The sequence below is a fragment of the Musa acuminata genome, chromosome BXJ3-4 (assembly GCF_036884655.1).
Source record: "Musa acuminata AAA Group cultivar baxijiao chromosome BXJ3-4, Cavendish_Baxijiao_AAA, whole genome shotgun sequence".
Lineage (NCBI taxonomy): Eukaryota > Viridiplantae > Streptophyta > Magnoliopsida > Zingiberales > Musaceae > Musa > Musa acuminata.
Genome location: NC_088352.1, coordinates 40,799,495 through 40,818,092, shown reverse-complemented (window position 1 = coordinate 40,818,092; position 18,598 = coordinate 40,799,495). Strand labels below are relative to the sequence as shown.

The window sequence follows — 18,598 nt, the reverse complement described above, 5'->3', positions numbered from 1 at the left end:
CTCAGCGGTCCGATCTGTTTCTTACGACGAAATCGGTTGATCCGGTCCATTCGATCAGTAACCCACTCACTCCAATGGTAAGAGACAAAACGAGGAAAAATATCAAGCGTCTTGAAGGCGTGAGTGGACTCCGATACGGAAGGAGCGAGCGAGCTGATCCTAAGATGGCCGCCATGGCGTTTCCTTCTACCTCTCTAATGGCATCCACGCCTCGGGTCCTGAGGAAACCCTCCTCCCTCGCCTCCTCCAGCTCCCTGTTCCTCGTCTCCGGCGGAGGGAGGGCGGCCCGCGCCCCCCTTCTTCGGCGGCAGCACGGGGGCGGCGCCCTCGGGTGCCGCTGCTTGTTCGGACTCGGGGTCCCCGAGCTCGTCGTGATCGCCGGAGTCGCGGCGCTCGTCTTCGGCCCGAAGAAGCTCCCCGAGATCGGGCGGAGCTTCGGTAAGACCATCAAGAGCTTTCAACAGGTTCTTCTCGTTCGCCTCTCGAGCATTTTGGTCGCTGGATTTGCTTCATTTCAGCTTTATTAGTTTATGTTGTTTGACATTATATATTGTAGTGAAACCACTCTGGGATCTGCCGGATCTTGATAAGACCATTTGTTAGAACTAGATTTGGGATGCTGGAACGACTTACAATGAGCGATACACCTTATGGTCAATCGTCAATTGAGATTGACGATGAGGGCATATGGTCGTTCTTATAAGTTGAGCAGACATCTTGATCAATACTGGAGTCCGATTCCCGTGTACAAGTTGCATAAACTAAGCTTGATTTTTTAGTCAAATTAGGAATAGTTTAAAGTAGTCTAGATCGGCCAATCTCTTAAACCTTATTTGGTTAACCTAATTTATTGTTATTGCACTACTGTAATCTTGTGAGTACTCTATTACAAGTGAGTGGTTATGGTATTGGTAAAACTGATGGAAGTTGGAACATGGTCATGGATCATTACTTGACCTTGACCGTCTGAAATGCTACTTTTAGTGTAGATGAACTACTGGACTTGTGGCTCCTGGACTGTAATCAAGTCATCAGAGGTGTTTACAAGGGGGCTTTGTAGAGACTCCTAATGTTGTAATGTGAACAACTAAAGGTTGGTTAAGAATGATATTTTTCTGGCACTCCAAACCTGTGCCAAGAGAAACTATTTGTGGTTATGATATCGTGGCAATCAAATACGCCTTGTGCATAAAGGAACCAATTGGAAGCTGGAACTCTAAGGAGATTGGTAACAGCTGTTAGAATCAGCATTTCGAAAATATCAGAGGGGAAGCAAAGTTGGAACATTGTCAAATGTTAGAACATAGGTACAATTTTTGTGAGCTATATGGGATTGGAAATCAGGTTTTTGGTCATAAATTATATGAGGCATCAGAATTGATTTGAATGAGCTTATAACAAACAAGCATTCTCTGGAGGTGATTGCTCTTTTGGTTGAATTTGTAATTAATTATGAGTGCTGATGATGTAACTGTACTGTACAAGAAGGAACATTTTCTTATTTAATAAATAAATATAGTGAGGTGGGTTGGAAATGAACACTCGATACTGCTGATATTGTTACTGTACTGCACGAGAAGAAGCAGACGATGGCTTAAAAATTTTGGATAAAGTGAAGTGAGTTGGAAACCAACAGAGCGAAAGCATGTTATTGTTCAAAATTTCTTCTACCTGGAAAGCAAGTATTTATCTGTCTGGTTTTAGAGTTGCCTGAGCCAGCAACATTCGAATCAAGGTTAATTGTGATGCAGATGTGACATCCTTTTATGATTACTAATAGGAAGAGACTAAATAGTAAAAAACAGTTCTTTATTTATCAGAAACATTAACAATCAAGCACCAAAGTTTGTTCATTAGTTTGCAAAAGAAATTCATCTGGAACTTTCATTAAAAGATTTGATGAGGCAAAGTAGCCAAAAATCTCATCAACATAAACTAACTGAATCTGAAGGATTAGAATAGCTCAACACTTTTAATGTTTACGTGAGGGAAAGTGGTCAAACACTCCTTTTTTTGTTTTAATGGCTGGTGAATAATTAATAATTTGTCAACATTTTTCTTGGAGACACCCATCCAGGGATTTAAGCATTTATCAAGACCAGGGGATCTTGGTCACTGGCTGGCTCATGACTTCTCATGGCATGGGTGGAGAATTGTCATGTCACACAGTGGTTGTAGGGAAGCCAAAGAAGAAGAAAGAGCACAAAGACAATCAATAACAATAAAAAAATAAAGAACGCATTTTTCGTCCCCTTCTCCAGCCTTCTCTTCCGCCTCCCCCATCCTTGCAGCTGTCTCAATGATGTCTCAGTGGTACCTGTGTGGTTGTGTGCTAGAGGCATCAGTAGGGCTTTTACATAGCCAAGTGAAGTTCTAATCGGTCTTAAAAAATGAGGTGACTGGAGTTTAAAGTTAAAAGAAGAGCCCCGACCACTCCAGTTCAGTGCCTATATATCACTGCTTTGGAAACTTAAATTCCTTTTTTGTTACTTCTTGTCAACTGTTTCCAGAAGAGCACCGGAAATGAAATTATTTATTTTTTGGTTTAGTTAGTGCATACCTTAGACTTGAGTTCTAATTTTGTGCTGCATCTTGACCATGAGTTAGTTATTTCAGTTGAGTGTGAATTTATTGTGTTTCGTGGGTTGGTTTTAAGAATTTATTGATGTTGGTCTCCCATAAAGGCTAAAACTTTTGTCAATACAATACCTTTATGGACCTTTTAGAACATTGTCAATGTTTCCTCTGTCTAATTTACATTGATGATAAAAGTGTAGGGTTCACTATGAGTTATTTTGTTGTATCTTATCTAATAATGCAGTACTTGGCTTTCTTTCTTATCAGAGCTGCGTAAGTCTACAATATCAATATTTATAGTGTTGTTTTCTATAAATTATTGAAGCATGACCTTTCAGCTGCAGTCTGTTTTTACTTGGTTTCCTCGAGAAGTTGTGTAGTTTTTTTTGTGATTTGTCTTGGTTTCCACAAAAACACAGTTGTTCCAGTTATGAAAGTATACATGCAATTCGTGTAAGTGCAACTCAGGCTTTGTTGATCAAGGACTTGATTCACCCAGCATGTACTGGGTAGATGGACCACTTTTTGCCATCTCTCTCTGATTTAAACATGACCTGATTCACAAATGTCTCTGATCCATTTTTTCTTAATTTTTAATGACTATCAGTGTCACACCCAGAGACAAAATACAAACAAATACCAATTAGATTTAATTGCCTTCAACTAATATATTATGATGATAGTAAATTTTTGTGGGTGCTGTACCAGAGACTTATTTACTTTGCATATAGAGGTCCTCGAACAAGGTTGGGATTCTAAAACTGCAGAACTTTGCACTATAATCCTAGGGTCTGTTTTAATTTATCATGGATAGAATAGATGCTGTAATATTACAGCATATCCGAGCTGGTTTTAAGTTTGTTTCCTTCTGAGAATCTTTATTGTGAGTGCTATGAATATAAGCATTTGTGTTGCTCATGGACTGACCATTTATTGTGAGACTATGGTTACTACACGCAAGCATTGTGTCTTTGTGGTAAAAGATATGAATCCTTGAGGGCCCACCTCTGGCTTCTCATCAGTAGTAGTCTTGTTGAACATAGGTGAAGCAGGTGAAATGACTGAAATCCATTTTCTGTGGTTAAATAGCTTAAGTTTCCTGCTAGTAGAAGGTAGTATTCAAAGTCTATCAAACATTTTCAAACTGATAACACATGAAGGAGGGGTATCATCCACTGTAACAGCAGGAAACTGCATAACTTGCACAGTGTGGAGATTGAAAGTCAGGCATTCCACCAGGAGAGTAAGATGACCTACTATCTAAAACAAGGGACGATGGCTAACGCTTCAAGCATATTCCTTCCATTTAAAAGTGTGATTTTCTTACCCATAATTTTTTCTTTTTTCTAGCTTGATTAATGGTATGCATTTCTTTTGTTCATGTTCCACGTGCTATTCTTCAGTTGCCAGATTTCATCAGATCATTATCCATGCAAGAATCACGTGCATAGAGTATATTGCTTTCGATGTTGAACTTCTGTGATCTGTCATACTAAACACCCTATCTTCAATTTTTGTACAGGCCGCAAAAGAATTCGAAACCGAGTTGAAGAAGGATCCTGAAGACTCAAGTAATCCACCTTCGGTGGAAAGTCCCAAAGCAGTTAGCAGTGAAGATGACAAGAAGGAGCTTGAAACCTCAGGCACCAAGGACAGTACATAATGAGCTGTTGACAAAGACCATTCTTGTTCCAATGCTGTATCATTAAGTAGTAACGGGGTTCTTCTCTTATGCAACAGACATGGGACAGTAAGATTTAGCCAAAATTACTTGCTGCATTTCTTGTGCTTCACTAGCTGCTTATATTCCTGCAATATTATGAGTGCCTAGTGATGTATTGCTATTCTGTTAGCTTCTGTTCTTGTCCATTTCAAGTTTGGACTTCTAAAACTCACTGTTGACCTCCAGAGAAAAACTGAGACTCATATCCCAGGATAGAAATTGCAAGACCAATTATGCAGGCAGTGAGACATGGATGAGCTTGTCAAGTAGGTAAGATTGGAGTGTAGTCTACTAGGCTCTTATATCTAAGCCATAAATTGGGCTTAAAGCCTTGATGGAAGTGTTGATTGATGAATAGATGGTTTAATGTCTGACTAAAGAATATTAAGAAGATGATTTGACCACATCAAATGTGTTAAGTAGGATTAGGATAATCATTTGACCTTGTCATCAAATGTGTATTAACTGTTTCCATGGGAGGATTCATGCTCTGCATTGCACACTGCACATTTTGAGAGATCAAAATTAATCACGTTTTAATTTTTTTTCAAGAAGAAAAAGGAGAGGAAATAGTTTTCTTTTTTTTTTGGTTCAGAATTGGAAGTTATATATAGACGGGGTGAATCACCCCTGGAATTTCTTTCAGGGGTGATTTATCTCCCCGAAATAGCACTAAGATTTATTTATGCACCCCCTAAGAAAATGATATTTCATATCACAATTTAGAGTCATAAAAATTAATATCAACCTTTACTATATACAAAACGATAACCAAAAGATCCGTACAGTTACCTGATAATATTTGATGGAAGGGTATATATATATATATGTGTATATATATATATACATATATATGTATATATATGTATATACATATACATACATATAATATACATATATATATATATATACAATATATATATATACAATATATATATATGTATGTATGTATATATATATATATATATATATATATATATATATATATATATATGTGTGTGTGTGTATATATATGTATATATATATATAATATAATATTCCCTTTCAAACTTGCTTTCCCCCTCCTTTATCTCCATATATAATAATAAGAATGATATCTCCAACATTCCTCCGTCTCCGTCACCAAACATAAGCCGTATTCCGCCAACACCCCCACACCCCCCCCCCACCCCCACCCCCATATGGCGAACCACCAGCCGCCGCCGCCGCAGCAGCAGCCCGAGGGCATAGTCGACGATTTCTTCGAGCAGATCTTCTCCATGCCCTCGTCCTACGTCGCGGCCGGGGACACGGGCCTCGCCGGACCCGACGGCGGCCTCGCGGGGGTACCCCTCCACCGCAACTCCGCCGACGCCGCCGGCGGAGGGGGCCCCTTCTCCCTCGGGCTGAGCTTGGAGCAGGGCTCCTCCAGCGGCAAGCGCCACCGCGAGGACCCCGAGGGGAAGACGGTGAGCCCATGATTCTATTCTTATTCTTTCGCTTCCCGCTTCTCCATGTGTTCGTTAATTTCGTGGATTTGAAGCAGGAGAGGGATACGTTTCCGTCGGCGGGGTTGTTTGCTCCGGGCTTCGGGCACCTCCAATCGTATCAAATTCGACCTAATCCTCCTCCTCAGGTCCGTTATATTCTCAAAAATGCTTCCTTTCTGATGTGTAATCCTCCAATTTTATTTAGGTATCCAACTGTAGTTCTTTTACAGGACTATGTTCGAGTTGCCCTTCATCCCCATAAATCTTTAAATTTGCATTCATTTTTGCTTTTACAAGTTTTTTTGGATTTGTTTCTTGCTCTCTATTAAGCAAGAAACAAAGAAAACCCTCTCTTGAAACCTTTGAAATGATCAGTAAGCTGAAAAATCATTGATTGCAAGTCAACTTTATGTTTGATACCTTAAGAAAAGCTTCTATAATTAAGAAGCCTGGATCCTATGTTATCTTGGGTGACAAAGAACATGCAAGAATATGGACTGAGGAAAGCAACTTGTTGTAGCAGGTGCTTGCATAGATATTTGTTCCTCTGATGCTTATTCTGTGGTGGTTTTCATTTCTGAAATCGTTGGGGGATTCATATGTTAGTCATCTTTGTTTATTTGAGGTTCTATTTCCAAATCTTGTAGGCTTTCCATGGTCAAGCAAAGCAAGGTGGAGTTGCTTCGATGCCACAACCTCCAGCGCCACGACCAAAGGTGCGGGCAAGGCGCGGCCAGGCCACTGACCCTCATAGCATTGCTGAGCGAGTAAGTTCTGACATCTCATCAACCAAACTCTTCCTTACACTTGATGGTGAAAAGATGTTGCTATTTATTGAAACTTATGTGATTTTTCCATATCCATCAGCATAATCATCTTTCCTATGTGGGAAATTGTTTCACTTTTCTGTTCTCATTCCTAGTGAAGCCTTATTCTTGAGACACAAGGCTGCAGTGTGTCGTTAATGTCTCGTTGTCAACATCTGATCCTATGAATCTTTGTGAGACTCGAATAACCAAGACCTAAACACTAAGTGTTTAACTTGTTTGTTCGTGTGGTCATTATATACATTAAGTTATTGAGTTTTTTATGGAATTTACTCAATCTTGGTTTATTTTCTCTATACACTACCGAATCAAGTTCATAACTTTTTGTCGATTATATTTTGTACTCTGTTTGGAATTAATGTTTTCTCAGTACATAGGGAAAATACTGTTCTTAAGATGCTATTCTGTTCGATATTTCCTATATGCATATTCACACCTGCCCTACTGCATTTAATTTTTTCCTTTCTGAGTGCAGCTACGTAGAGAAAGAATCGCAGAAAGAATTAGAGCATTGCAGGAATTGGTACCCAACACGAACAAGGTAGTTAATATGAGAATTGTTTACTTTTCCTGTTCACAGAGTTTAGAATATGGACATCTTATTTTGGTGCCATATTATAGTCCTATTCACAAATTATTGTTTGAGAAGTATTGTTTTCTTTAAAGTTCCTCTCAGTCTCAAAATCTGGTTCAGTTACTGCATATTCGGGTCACATAATCTGTCTCCATATTCTTAAGTTTCTATGGGACACAAGAATTTTGACCTTTGTTATTGTTTGTGTATATTGCAAAGGGAAGGACAAAAAAGGTGACTTTTACTACTGAAGCTTCTTCTTCAGTCCACTTGATTTTTTTATGCTTAAAAAATCATATTTGAATAACTTTATGGAGTTATTAAGCTTCTAAAAATCCTCCTTCCAGGTCCATCATCAGTGCATATAACAATTTATCTATTGCTGGACAACTTGCATACACCCCATAACATTTCATGCTCTTCCTTAAAGTAAGCATACATCTCCCTTTCATTCCTGTCTCTTAAAGTTTTGTCTCTAGGTTGTGGGCCTTTTCTGGTTTGAAATACTAGTTTCTTGTGGCATTTGTGTCCCTTGGATTTTGTTCTCCAAAACAAAGATGGTTGATGATGTTTGGTAACATAGTTAAAATTGGAACAATCTGTACTTTAGTAAAAGTTCAAATTGGAACCATCCTTACCTTAGTAATATAGATAAATTGGAAACATTCCTTACCTTAGTAATCTGGGATATTATTAAATAAAAGCTGTATCTCTTTTATTGTTGGATATTAACTAGTATTGTCCATTGTGTATTTCCTGCAGACAGATAGAGCAGCCATGCTTGATGAGATTTTGGACTATGTTAAGTTTTTGAGGCTGCAAGTGAAGGTAAATATATATTTTTGGTAATACTTAGTTTGCTGGAAGCAAAAGTGATACTCATGTTTGAATTGAAGTTGACTAGTCATTGCTTCTTTGAGGCTTGAACTTATTTTCACTAAATTAGTGTAATTTAAGAGTTTTAATGAATAATCATCAGTTGTACATACTTTGATGCAATCTTTCCTACACGGTTGTCTCAAGCAACCATTTATTTCAATTTAGCTGCATATGCAAAAATTTATTGAGTTTCCCTTTTTAGCATATACAAAAATCCTTATCACACATAGCTATAGCTACCACTCTCCTCTCTCTTTCTTTTGGATGTTCATCTGATAAGTACATCACCTTGACACTAATAGCTGAACCAAAAATTATAATTTTCTTCATTAGAAGCTCCTTCCACTTGCTTTATGATTGGCCTACTAAGTTGTGGATTTGGAAGTTGGTACGAAAAATTTTGAAATATTCATAGGTGATAGCACCTAGTTTCTATGAATTATATTTTGTCTAGCCTTTGCCTTACCAACTTTCTCTTTTGAAGTTCATGAAAGTATCAGCTAGTTTAGCTAATAAAGATTTTGACAATTTATCGCAAGGTACTGGGTTCAAATCTTGCCCTCGTCACTTAACCTTTGCAAAAAAAAAAAAAACTCTCTTTAATTGCCATAAAATATGAATTAGCCTATCATTGTCCAATGAGTCAAGATGTACACATGAGGTGCCTTATCTCATACCGACTTTATCAACGCAATTATAATGGATCTACTGATGACTTGACACTTTTGCTGACTTTCTCTCATGTCACTTTAAGTCCAATATGAGTCATTACACTATGCATTAGTTGCAGCTCATTCCAACTTTATTAATGTAATTATAGTAAATCTATTGATGAATATAAGTTGTCAAATATTTCTCATATACAGCCAATACTCAAAAGGCAATGCTAATGAAAAAATAGCAACAAAAAAAGCAAATGCAGCCACTTAGGTTGCTGGGGGATTAATCCTGAATAATAAAAATAGGTTGGTTGTCTCAATTTGTATCATTCAGGGTATGGGTGATGTTCTCAAAGAGGCTTCTAATGGAATGGACCAGTGGTACTAGTCCTCTTTGATGTATGCCAAAACTTGAGTGTTTTCACCATTATCCTGTGGGGTTTTATATACCATTTTAGCAATTCATTCTAATGGCATGCTTCTGGGCTCCACTGATAAAATTGTGTCATAGTCCTATTCATGAAGTATTTCCCAGTAATTCATAGTTCTTCACCTGCTAATTAGAACTATGCTGTTGTATCCATATGATCTATTGACTACTTTCTTTTCAAAGTGCATTTTTAAACTCATCTGATCTTTTTAATGAAAGGTTCTAAGCATGAGCAGGCTAGGAGGTGCTGGTGCGGTGGCACAGCTGATAGCTGATATTCCACTGTCAGTTGAGGTATGGAACCAATACCTGACTTCTTGTAAGATAAAACTTATTTTACTTTTGCACGGGCAATCCTCTTTCAGTTGGTTACTCTGTGTTTTGTATGTGCTCTTGCTTTATATGGCAGCTAACAAAACAATCTTGAATACTTGATGATGTTTGTATGTAATTTATTTATGTTATTTAGTTCTTTCTCATATATCCATCTGTGCATCTTAGTGACTCTTTTCTTTGTTTATGTGATGCTGTTGATGCATGCTGTGACATCTTACTGATTCAGTTCATTTGTTAACATAATGTTTATGTACATTAATGTTTCTGTAATTATGAAGGTGTATTTTTTGATCTGATAGCCTTCCTGCTCAACTTTCATCAGGGAGAGGCAGGTAGCAAGCAACAGGTATGGGAGAAGTGGTCGACAGATGGCACAGAACGGCAAGTAGCAAAGCTTATGGAGGAGGATATCGGAGCAGCAATGCAGTTCCTTCAGTCGAAGGCGCTCTGTATGATGCCAATCTCACTCGCGATGGCAATCTACGACACGCATCAGCCCGAAGCTCAACCAGTCAAGCCTGAACCCAACACCCCTTCATAACAGACGCAATCGACTGCACCAGTCTCATCATTGTGTTAGGAAGGAAGTCACATTCTTGGATCCTCCTAACAGTATGTAGATCATGACCCCAAAAAGTCCCCAGTTTGCACATCTCTCAAATGATGTCTTCATCCTCCGTTTCTCTCTCTTTGGGTCAAGGGTTGTATAATTGCAAGCCTATGGTCAGAAAATATTCTACTCGTTTCTGCTAATATGCTCTTGAATGATCAAAGAAAGTCTGGGAAAGTTCTTTTCCTGCTCATATTTGTAGTGCACTGACCATGCACTCTGTTGTGGGGGACCGCTTTTTCTGTAGTGGGAGGTGGGACTGATAAAAAAGGGGATATTGATAGCTTTGGGGTACTATGAGATACCTCATAGAAATTAAAAGTTGAAATGTCTGTTGATGATGATGGTGATGGTGATGGTGATGGTGATTGTGATGGCTTTATTTCTCTCAAAGTGCTACTCAGAAAGATTTAGTCAAAGGATGGCTGATATGATCATGCACTCAATCTGCTCTCTAGTGGGGGTGTGTCCTGTAAGTGGCCTGTACTTTTTGTGTTTTGATCATGCCATTATGGAAGGCAGAGACTTTTGCCAAACTCTCTCTCTCTCTCTCTCTCTCTCTGATTCAATTCCTTGTTTGAGCTTCAGCTAGGCCTGTACTTCTAATATTTTCTCTTGCCATTATGGATAACAGAGGTATCTGCCATCTCTCTCTCTCTCTCTCTCATTGATTCAATTCCTTGTTTGAGCTGTGCTCAGCTAGGCATGCTATGTGAACACTGATGCCACTCGCACTAATTTACTTCTCTTGTTGGAGGCCCCCACAAGCACTTGACACAGAATAGTGGGGGCGGAGGATTGGGTGTGCTTGGTGGTGTCAAAACTGCTGACTTCTTGGCAATAGGATTACAATGTTCGGAAACGCGTTGAGTAGTCGCAGTGGATCGAAGTGTTTTCCATTCAGCAACTGCACCAGCAAAATGGATGATGTGTTTCTCTCCACTGCTGCAGGTGCAGATCTGGCTATTGTGACTGCTGTGGTGGGTGCCCACCCATCCATGATAGCTGATGAGTGAGTGCATACAATTATTGCTCCACGTTCACCACTCAAACTGCAGCTTCTCACAATTATTGCCGGCTGTTCACCAATCAGCTACTGGTGCTCGAGAACGACCACCAACTCCAATACGCGTGCTCGATAAACAAGGCTCTCGTTACTTCTAGATTTTACGAGAATATTATATATATATATATATATATATATATATACTTTTTTCAAAGGATAAATGATAAAGATGAAATTTAATTCTAAGATTTGCTATCATTGGTTGATCACTTTACCAACTAAGTTGATTGACATCTCAAAATTTATCAAATGAGGTTTCAAAACATCATAAGTAGGTCTAATACACACCGCTAGATCAATGCTAGATGTATAAAATTTATCGAATAAGATTTCGAGTCTTCAACTCTTAATAAGTTGATCTAGTATATCATCATTAGACCAATACTTTAAAACGCATTACCACTATCACTCGACATTAAAGATTAATCATCTAGATAGTAGAGAAGCAATTTTGCAAAAGAGAAAAAGTATTTGATTATCTTCCATTTAAGAAATACACCATCAATTTGATGTTCACTTATTTTTTTAAACTAATTATTTATTAAACATATTGTTACAGGTTTCTCTTAAAAACATGAATCTAGGAACATATTAAAGTTTCTAGGAAATTAAGATTGGCAATTGAACTCAGCTAGAAAGATCTTCACCAATGTGATGTTCACCTAATTTTCGAACTCTCTGTTAAGGATAATATTACAGCTTTCTTTTAGAAACATGAATCTAAGAACATATTAAAGTTTCTAGTAAATGAGGATCTAGCAACTAAACTAACTACTTCTAAATAGAGACAAAGTTTGTTTGATGAAGTCCAAGAACAATTATCTCAATGCCAGTGAAAACAAATGAATTCCTTGGAAAGATCAGATATCCAGGAAAAGAAAAATTCCAGGGAAAACACTTATTCCTGAAGAAACATTTGTCCATAATGTACAGTTCAAAGAGATAACCAATAACAAATTCTCAATGATTTACTCGAACAAAGTAATTAGTGTAAGACATAAATACAATTGGCTTGCAATCACAAAATGCAATGCAAGAAAGTGAACATGGCAAGCTAAGCAATTGAAATCGGTTAATTAAGCATAACTTTCTTTTTTCCAGTCAGAATGTTATCATATTTATTCCTCTGAAGAAAAAATGTCCACAAAAAATACAGCCTGTATCTGATAATGATGTGCAAGAAAAAGCTAACTAGAAGGCAAGAAAATGTCCACAAAAAAATACAGCCTGTATCTGATAATGATGTGTAAGAAAAAGCTAACTAGAAGGCAAGGCGTGTAAGGAAAGCTGTCAGCACCAATTTCACTTCATTCCACCAAGGTAACTCACTTTGCGATGATAATGTTGCTACTGCAAACGAAACAATCGCATAAAAACTAAGCAGTGCAACAAGAAATCTTACTTGAAACAATGGAAGTGACTTGTATACCCAGAACTCCTCATCGCTGATCACAGGGAACCTCCTGTGTCAAGGCCAAGTTACCAAATTGTTCCTAATGTTCATGACAGTTCCAGAGGAATTCAGCAGTAATCTAGATACTTGCAAAGGGGAGGTTTGGGTTCTCCGAGCAAGGTAGTGCTCCCCACAGCTAGTCCCCTCATCCGATTTAGATTTTGCATTCAACCTACATAAAAATAAAAATCATTATCAAGCAAGTACAGAGATCAGCAAAGGATTACTTTCATCACTGACCACTTGCGGTTTTTCTTCCTTTCCCTCAACAATTCATTTTGGTGTGACATTTTCCTGGAGAAACATGACAGGAACTACGATGTGAAAATAACGCCCATAAATATCAGTCACTTGCTCACCTGACAATGACATGATGCACAGAAAATTAATATATAAACCACTGGGATTGTAACTTAATCTGATGTAGATCATTAGATCATTTGCAGTATTGATACTACTTGTAATTGTGCTGTAGCAAAGTTAACACAAAAAGGAAAGAAAAAAAGCAAAAAAAAAAAAGGGAAAGAAAAGAAAGGAGTTTTGTGTAGCATGCAATGAAAAATCAATAGTACCATAATTTAACTGTGACCTGAATTCTTATTACTAGCCCTAGAAGAGCTAAAAGTCAGAAAAGACTTTCATGGTACCCAAATTAAATTCAATGAAAATTTCAGGTTGATGAAAAGGTACCATTCAGCATCCTAAAGTAACTCTGTTTAAAGCAATCTTCCTATTTATGACTTTCTCTATGGTTGCTAACATAAACATGCTCCAAAGTTACCGCACCATCAAGATACCATCCCTTGCAGGTCTGGGAATGCTGTGTGATACAAGTGAACTTCCTAAATTGCAATAGTTTATAAAAAAAGTCAAGAAGGTGAAAAGTGCCGTTAATATACCATGTTTGTTAATGTTTCCATGGAATAGAATGAAGAAAAAGATAGGAAATTTCATATAAGCTTCACAAATATATGATCACATTCTCCTATAGCAAGAATAGTTGGAATCATATTGGTGGTGGCCTTCCACATGAGCTCCTAGGATAGTTATCTCCAACAAGTCAGAAAAGAGTGAACTCGGTACACAAGGCCCCTGCTAATTCAGATCTATACATAGCCTTATTCTTCTATGTAAATAGGTCATTTCATGACTCAAATTGTAGTCACCCATATTGCAAAGCAGCAAACTTAATATACCGAGGTCCTACAAGCAGAGAGACTATTTCACGTCTAAAACCTTGGCCTCTCTGAATCTCCGATCATAAAAGACTAATTTACCATTAAAACAACGTAGTCCTCTATAGCTATCGCCAACTGTTGTTTATTATTGCATGACACTATGCCGAAAACAAATTCATTATCAAGCGGTAAGCATGGATCTTTCGGAAAAAAAAAAAACTCCTGACTGATGTGTAGAATTCATGCAAATATAATCCAAAATTGCTTGACACTAGGCCAAAAACAAATTCATACATCAGACCTAGAAAGTAAATAATAAATTCTCCAAAAGTAAATATTATTGTCACCAGATCTTAAAAGTTACAAAATTGGCAAAGACCTTTAATAAAGACAATAATGTTTTCTTCTCTTTCCCAGGAGTCATTACTCACATTCACTAAAAATTTCTATACACTCTCCTTTACCAAAAATGAACACACATATCAAACATAACAAGAAAACTACAAATACTACAAAAGGAAGTAGATAGTACCATTGCTGGGACATCTAGTTGCCTAACAAGATTAAGCTTTACTTTTGTGGCCCTTGGCACCAAATTTTTGCTAGTGGGTGTGATCTCGTGAAGAAAGATTTATACAATCCACTTATTTATGGTGTAACAGATATCATAATACTACCATGCATGTAATTCTTGATTGCATTTGCACTTCTATAAGAAAGTATGGAAAATTGGTGCACTAAGATCCTGCCTCAATGCCATAGAGATAGCCCAAACCATGATACAAGGAGTTCCAGAAAAGCTGAAACAGGAGTAACAACACAAAGTAGAGGTTGGAAATGTGGGCAGCATAGAGGGAAAGGAATAGATTGTATAATGGAGAAAATGGCCAACTGGATAATATGAAACAAGAGACAGACTTTGGTCCAACAGAGTTGCAGGTTGTTAAAAAGGTTCCATCATCGAATGTTTTTATAAACTAAATCTAGATGGTGCCTGAAACAGGTAAACTGAGGAAGAAGGCACAGGGGTAGTAGTAGAAAGGAACAACAAGGGAGCCATTACTGGGGTAAAGATGAAAAAATAACACAATGTCTTTAGAGTTTCACAGGCAGAGGCGATTACTATGTTAATTGATTTTTGCAGATGATGTGTGTCTCAGGAAAGCTACATTTGAGAGTGATAGTGGTGTTATTTATGATGAAGGCAACAAACTCCAAAAATGAAGATGTAAGAACTGGAAATCCTAGATGAAGAACACAAGATGCAGCAACTGCCCTTCAACCGAAGGGACATTTACCTGTACTTGCTTGCACTCATCATGATTATGAGTCACTGATTGTCAGATCTTAGTTCATAAAATCAGCTAAGACAAAATGCTGGACCAGAATAATTTGAGTTATCCAGCTAGGCTGCGACTAGTGATCTATGTTTTATACCTCTGGGTATGAAGATTTACTAATGCAGCACCTTTATATTTCCTAAGATTATTATTAAATAAGTAGAAGATGTTTGTAGACAATTCTTGTGTTCCGGTGCTGAATAGATAAAAACCATGTGGTGGTTGACTGGAATTTATTGTCTAAGCCTTTTAAAGAAGGTGCCAGTGTATTAAATCTTTACTGGCACGGGACACAACAGCTGTAATGAAGAACCTTTAGTTATGTTCATATGAAGCTCCTTCTTCTAGGTAAAATGGAATCTAATAATAAATTTAAATATAGAAGTATCCGGAGTGATATATCTCCTTAATTAGTCCGGGAATAAACTGCTGAAACTCGGACGGTCTTTGGCTATGTATTGGTAATGGTCAAAGAGTTTTGTGTATGAAAAATGGTTCTGTGAGGGTGCTCTGATGTGACATGTTGATATTTAGGTACCATTGCAGGCTATCGTTTCAGACGTTATCACTAATGGTCACTGGTTTCTACCTACAGCTATCAATCATGAAACTGAAGTTATTTGGGAAGAATTAAGGTAGATTTCAGTGAGAGCACTGAAGTTAAAAAATGTATGATAACCTAATAACAAATGGGTTTTACAATAAAGAGGCATTGGAATGTATCTGAAAGAAAGAAGATTGTGTTTGGCAGTGTTTTCTTGCATTCAATTTTTGATAGCTGTTAGTAAACGAGGCTATCCTCCAGTAGGCTTGCTATGTTTTGTGTCAATACAATGGAAAGAATATTTCAGATCCATCATTTTCTTGTCTTTCAACAGCTATATCTGTAAAGCTCTATTGCAAGATTCCAAGATCACGCTTGGAGGAATTGATAAATTGGTTTTAGTGTTTTACAATAATGTTAACAGCAAATATATGATCAGTGATTTGAGGTGTCATTGCTTGTATTGTCTACTAACCGCGGGTAAAAGGAACATTGAGATCTTCAGAAACAGAGTGAGTCTGATTAGATAGTTATTCATAGTGTTACCCATACCGCTAAAGCTAAGTTTACAGTGGAGACTAAGGTAGCTGATAGTAACATTAATGGGAAACAATTGGAGAATTTGCAACTGTAAGTAGATGATATTTAATAGTGTTTTGTAAATGAGAGTAAAGATGGTCCGTACTATAATTTGTCAGTTATAACATGTATTCACTGTGTGATTTGGAATAAAATGCTCTAAGAAAATCGTAGCCTAAGCCACTCAACCATTTTGGAAGACAAATAATATTATGTCTTATGCTTAGCTGGCTCTAAGCAGTAACCATAAAACAAACAGCAAACTGTAAATATATTCAAGATTCTTCTTTTTAAGTAAAGAAATCCATTAGAAGTTTTACAGGTAAGGAAGGACAAAGAGAACTGACATAGTAATTCTACGAGTATTCTTCTGAGTGCTGGCTCCAGTCAGCCAAAGAGATCATAGGAGCATTTGCACAGCAGCCCTGGGTGAAATCAAGCCTGCAATCAGATAGACAAGGACAGAGAAAGGGAGCATTAATTGTGAAACTTTCATATGGTGGTTTAGGTTATTCTCGATTTAAACAACAAAAAATGAACTTGGCCAATCACTAAAAGAACAACTTAAGTGGTCTACCAAACGAAGCAAGTCAGAAGCACTTGCAGTTGATATTGAATATCAACAGCAATCAAATATAAAAGTATCTGGTAACAGAATCATCACTATGCACTCCATTTTTCCAACTGAAAACACTCTTCCCCTTGTCACTTTTGCAGATATTATGAAGCAAGGATAGTTCAAAGGTAGCATTATAAACCCTGCCCATTGTGCTTCACTCCCAAGTACTTCAGTAAGGCTTTTGAATTCCACGAATCTAGCATACCAATCATGGTGTTGTTCCACAAAACCAGAAGATAATTGCCTACCTGAACCACAAATAATTTTACTGCAGGCAGGAAGCATGCAAAAGTAAATATGATGGCTAAATTGCAGTAATATAGGGAAATATCAAGCAGTTTGAAGCAGGGCAGGATGTTTGGAGAAACTAATAATCTCACATACCTTAATGCAGCGATTTCATACACATGAATAGGTATCACAAATTGAAAACAATAAATAAAATTTATAATTTAAAAAAAGCAGAACATTTTGAATAAAATTGTTCTATCTCAGTGGCAAAAATATAAAGCACACAGAAATCATCATCTCGTTACGAACTATCCTACTAGCCAATGTTGATCGTATATCGTTCACATAACCACTTCAAACATCCAAAACATATTCGCGATTATATATCGAATAGATTTGTCTTTCAGAGGTCTCACCTACTTCGGCGCCGTAGAAAGGGATCTGGCGATGGCAGCATCGTCGGAGTACGACGCGATGTGGAACAAATCGAAGAAGATACCCCTACCGACAGCGACGAAGGCAAAGCTTCGCGATCTCCTGCAGACGCTCGGTCGAGCCGGGCCGCGGCGAAAACATGGGCAAGGTGAGCGATCGGAGAGGAAGCGGATGGCCCAACGAAGACACGGGATAAAAAGGCGAGGTGTTCGAAGAAATGTCTTAAAAAGGAACATATTATCCACCTCAGCAAGCCAACCTGCTCGTACGCTCAAAGGGAGAGATGTGGGCACCATGGACAAGTCCCACGATGCCCCGCACTTCCACCAATCAACGCAGAGGTATAAGACTAGGGTGCCGATCGATTCCCAAAACGGAAACATCGCCATGGTTTCGATGGTTTTGTCCCGCTTACGTTTTTACCGTCACGAGAGGCCGGCGCCATGGACGAGTTCTACTAGGCCCCGCATGATTGCCAATCAATGGACAGGTAAAAGGCCGGGCTAATGAACAATATGTTTTTTAAGTAATTTTTAATAATTACGAGGAGTAGTATGCAAATAAACTTTATCTTCCAGTTATCTCTCGCTTTAAGGGCCCCACTATACTGCCCAATCAACGCACAGGTAAAACGCGAGCGTGATAATGGAGTTCGCAGAGAAAATAAAACCAAGGTTTCGATATTTTCAGGAAAGACGAGGGTTAATGTGCAAATAAATTTCATTATAAATTCGAAATTAGAAATATTTGCACACATAAACTCGTGAGTTGTGACCTAAAACTTTGGTAGATGCATTTTGATTTTTCTTCTTAATCTCGTCGTCGTGATAATAATATTTTCATGTGTAGCCTCAAATAGATAGAACTATTATATCTTAGTAGTTTCTATTATAATCCTTCCTATCCATGTTATTTTCTGGTGTTTTTTCATTTACTTGTACGTTTTTATTAACGTTCCACCGATATCATTGATAATGGTTTTAAATCGGAATGAAAATGCAAAGAATCAAATAGTTTTATCTAAACAATTAATTTTAGCATTATTTTCAATTTGTTATCATCAAATTTC

General features: G+C 37.7%; 2 protein-coding genes and 1 long non-coding RNA gene across 3 annotated transcripts; 2 read left to right on the top strand and 1 right to left on the bottom strand.

The window, feature by feature from the left end:
- The first annotated feature begins 100 nt into the window (after window positions 1-100).
- LOC135634791 (sec-independent protein translocase protein TATA, chloroplastic-like) lies at window positions 101-4,370 on the top strand. The gene is made up of 2 exons (XM_065145393.1): window positions 101-464; window positions 4,100-4,370. Exons 1-2 carry the CDS (start codon window positions 165-167, stop codon window positions 4,238-4,240), a joined length of 441 nt encoding a protein of 146 aa, XP_065001465.1. The 5' UTR covers window positions 101-164; the 3' UTR covers window positions 4,241-4,370.
- Window positions 4,371-5,457: 1,087 nt separating this feature from the next.
- Window positions 5,458-10,277, top strand: LOC103983120 (transcription factor UNE12). Its single transcript, XM_009400289.3, has 7 exons — window positions 5,458-5,748; window positions 5,826-5,915; window positions 6,417-6,536; window positions 7,072-7,137; window positions 7,933-7,998; window positions 9,358-9,432; window positions 9,797-10,277. Exons 1-7 carry the CDS (start codon window positions 5,482-5,484, stop codon window positions 10,013-10,015), a joined length of 903 nt encoding a protein of 300 aa, XP_009398564.2. The 5' UTR covers window positions 5,458-5,481; the 3' UTR covers window positions 10,016-10,277.
- A 1,956-nt stretch (window positions 10,278-12,233) lies between these two features.
- Window positions 12,234-17,719, bottom strand: LOC135635983 (uncharacterized). Its single transcript, XR_010495774.1, has 5 exons — window positions 17,511-17,719; window positions 16,592-16,685; window positions 12,844-12,962; window positions 12,580-12,775; window positions 12,234-12,500 (listed from the first exon to the last, which is right to left on the bottom strand). It is a non-coding gene; the product is annotated as an uncharacterized LOC135635983 (long non-coding RNA).
- Window positions 17,720-18,598: the final 879 nt, after the last annotated feature.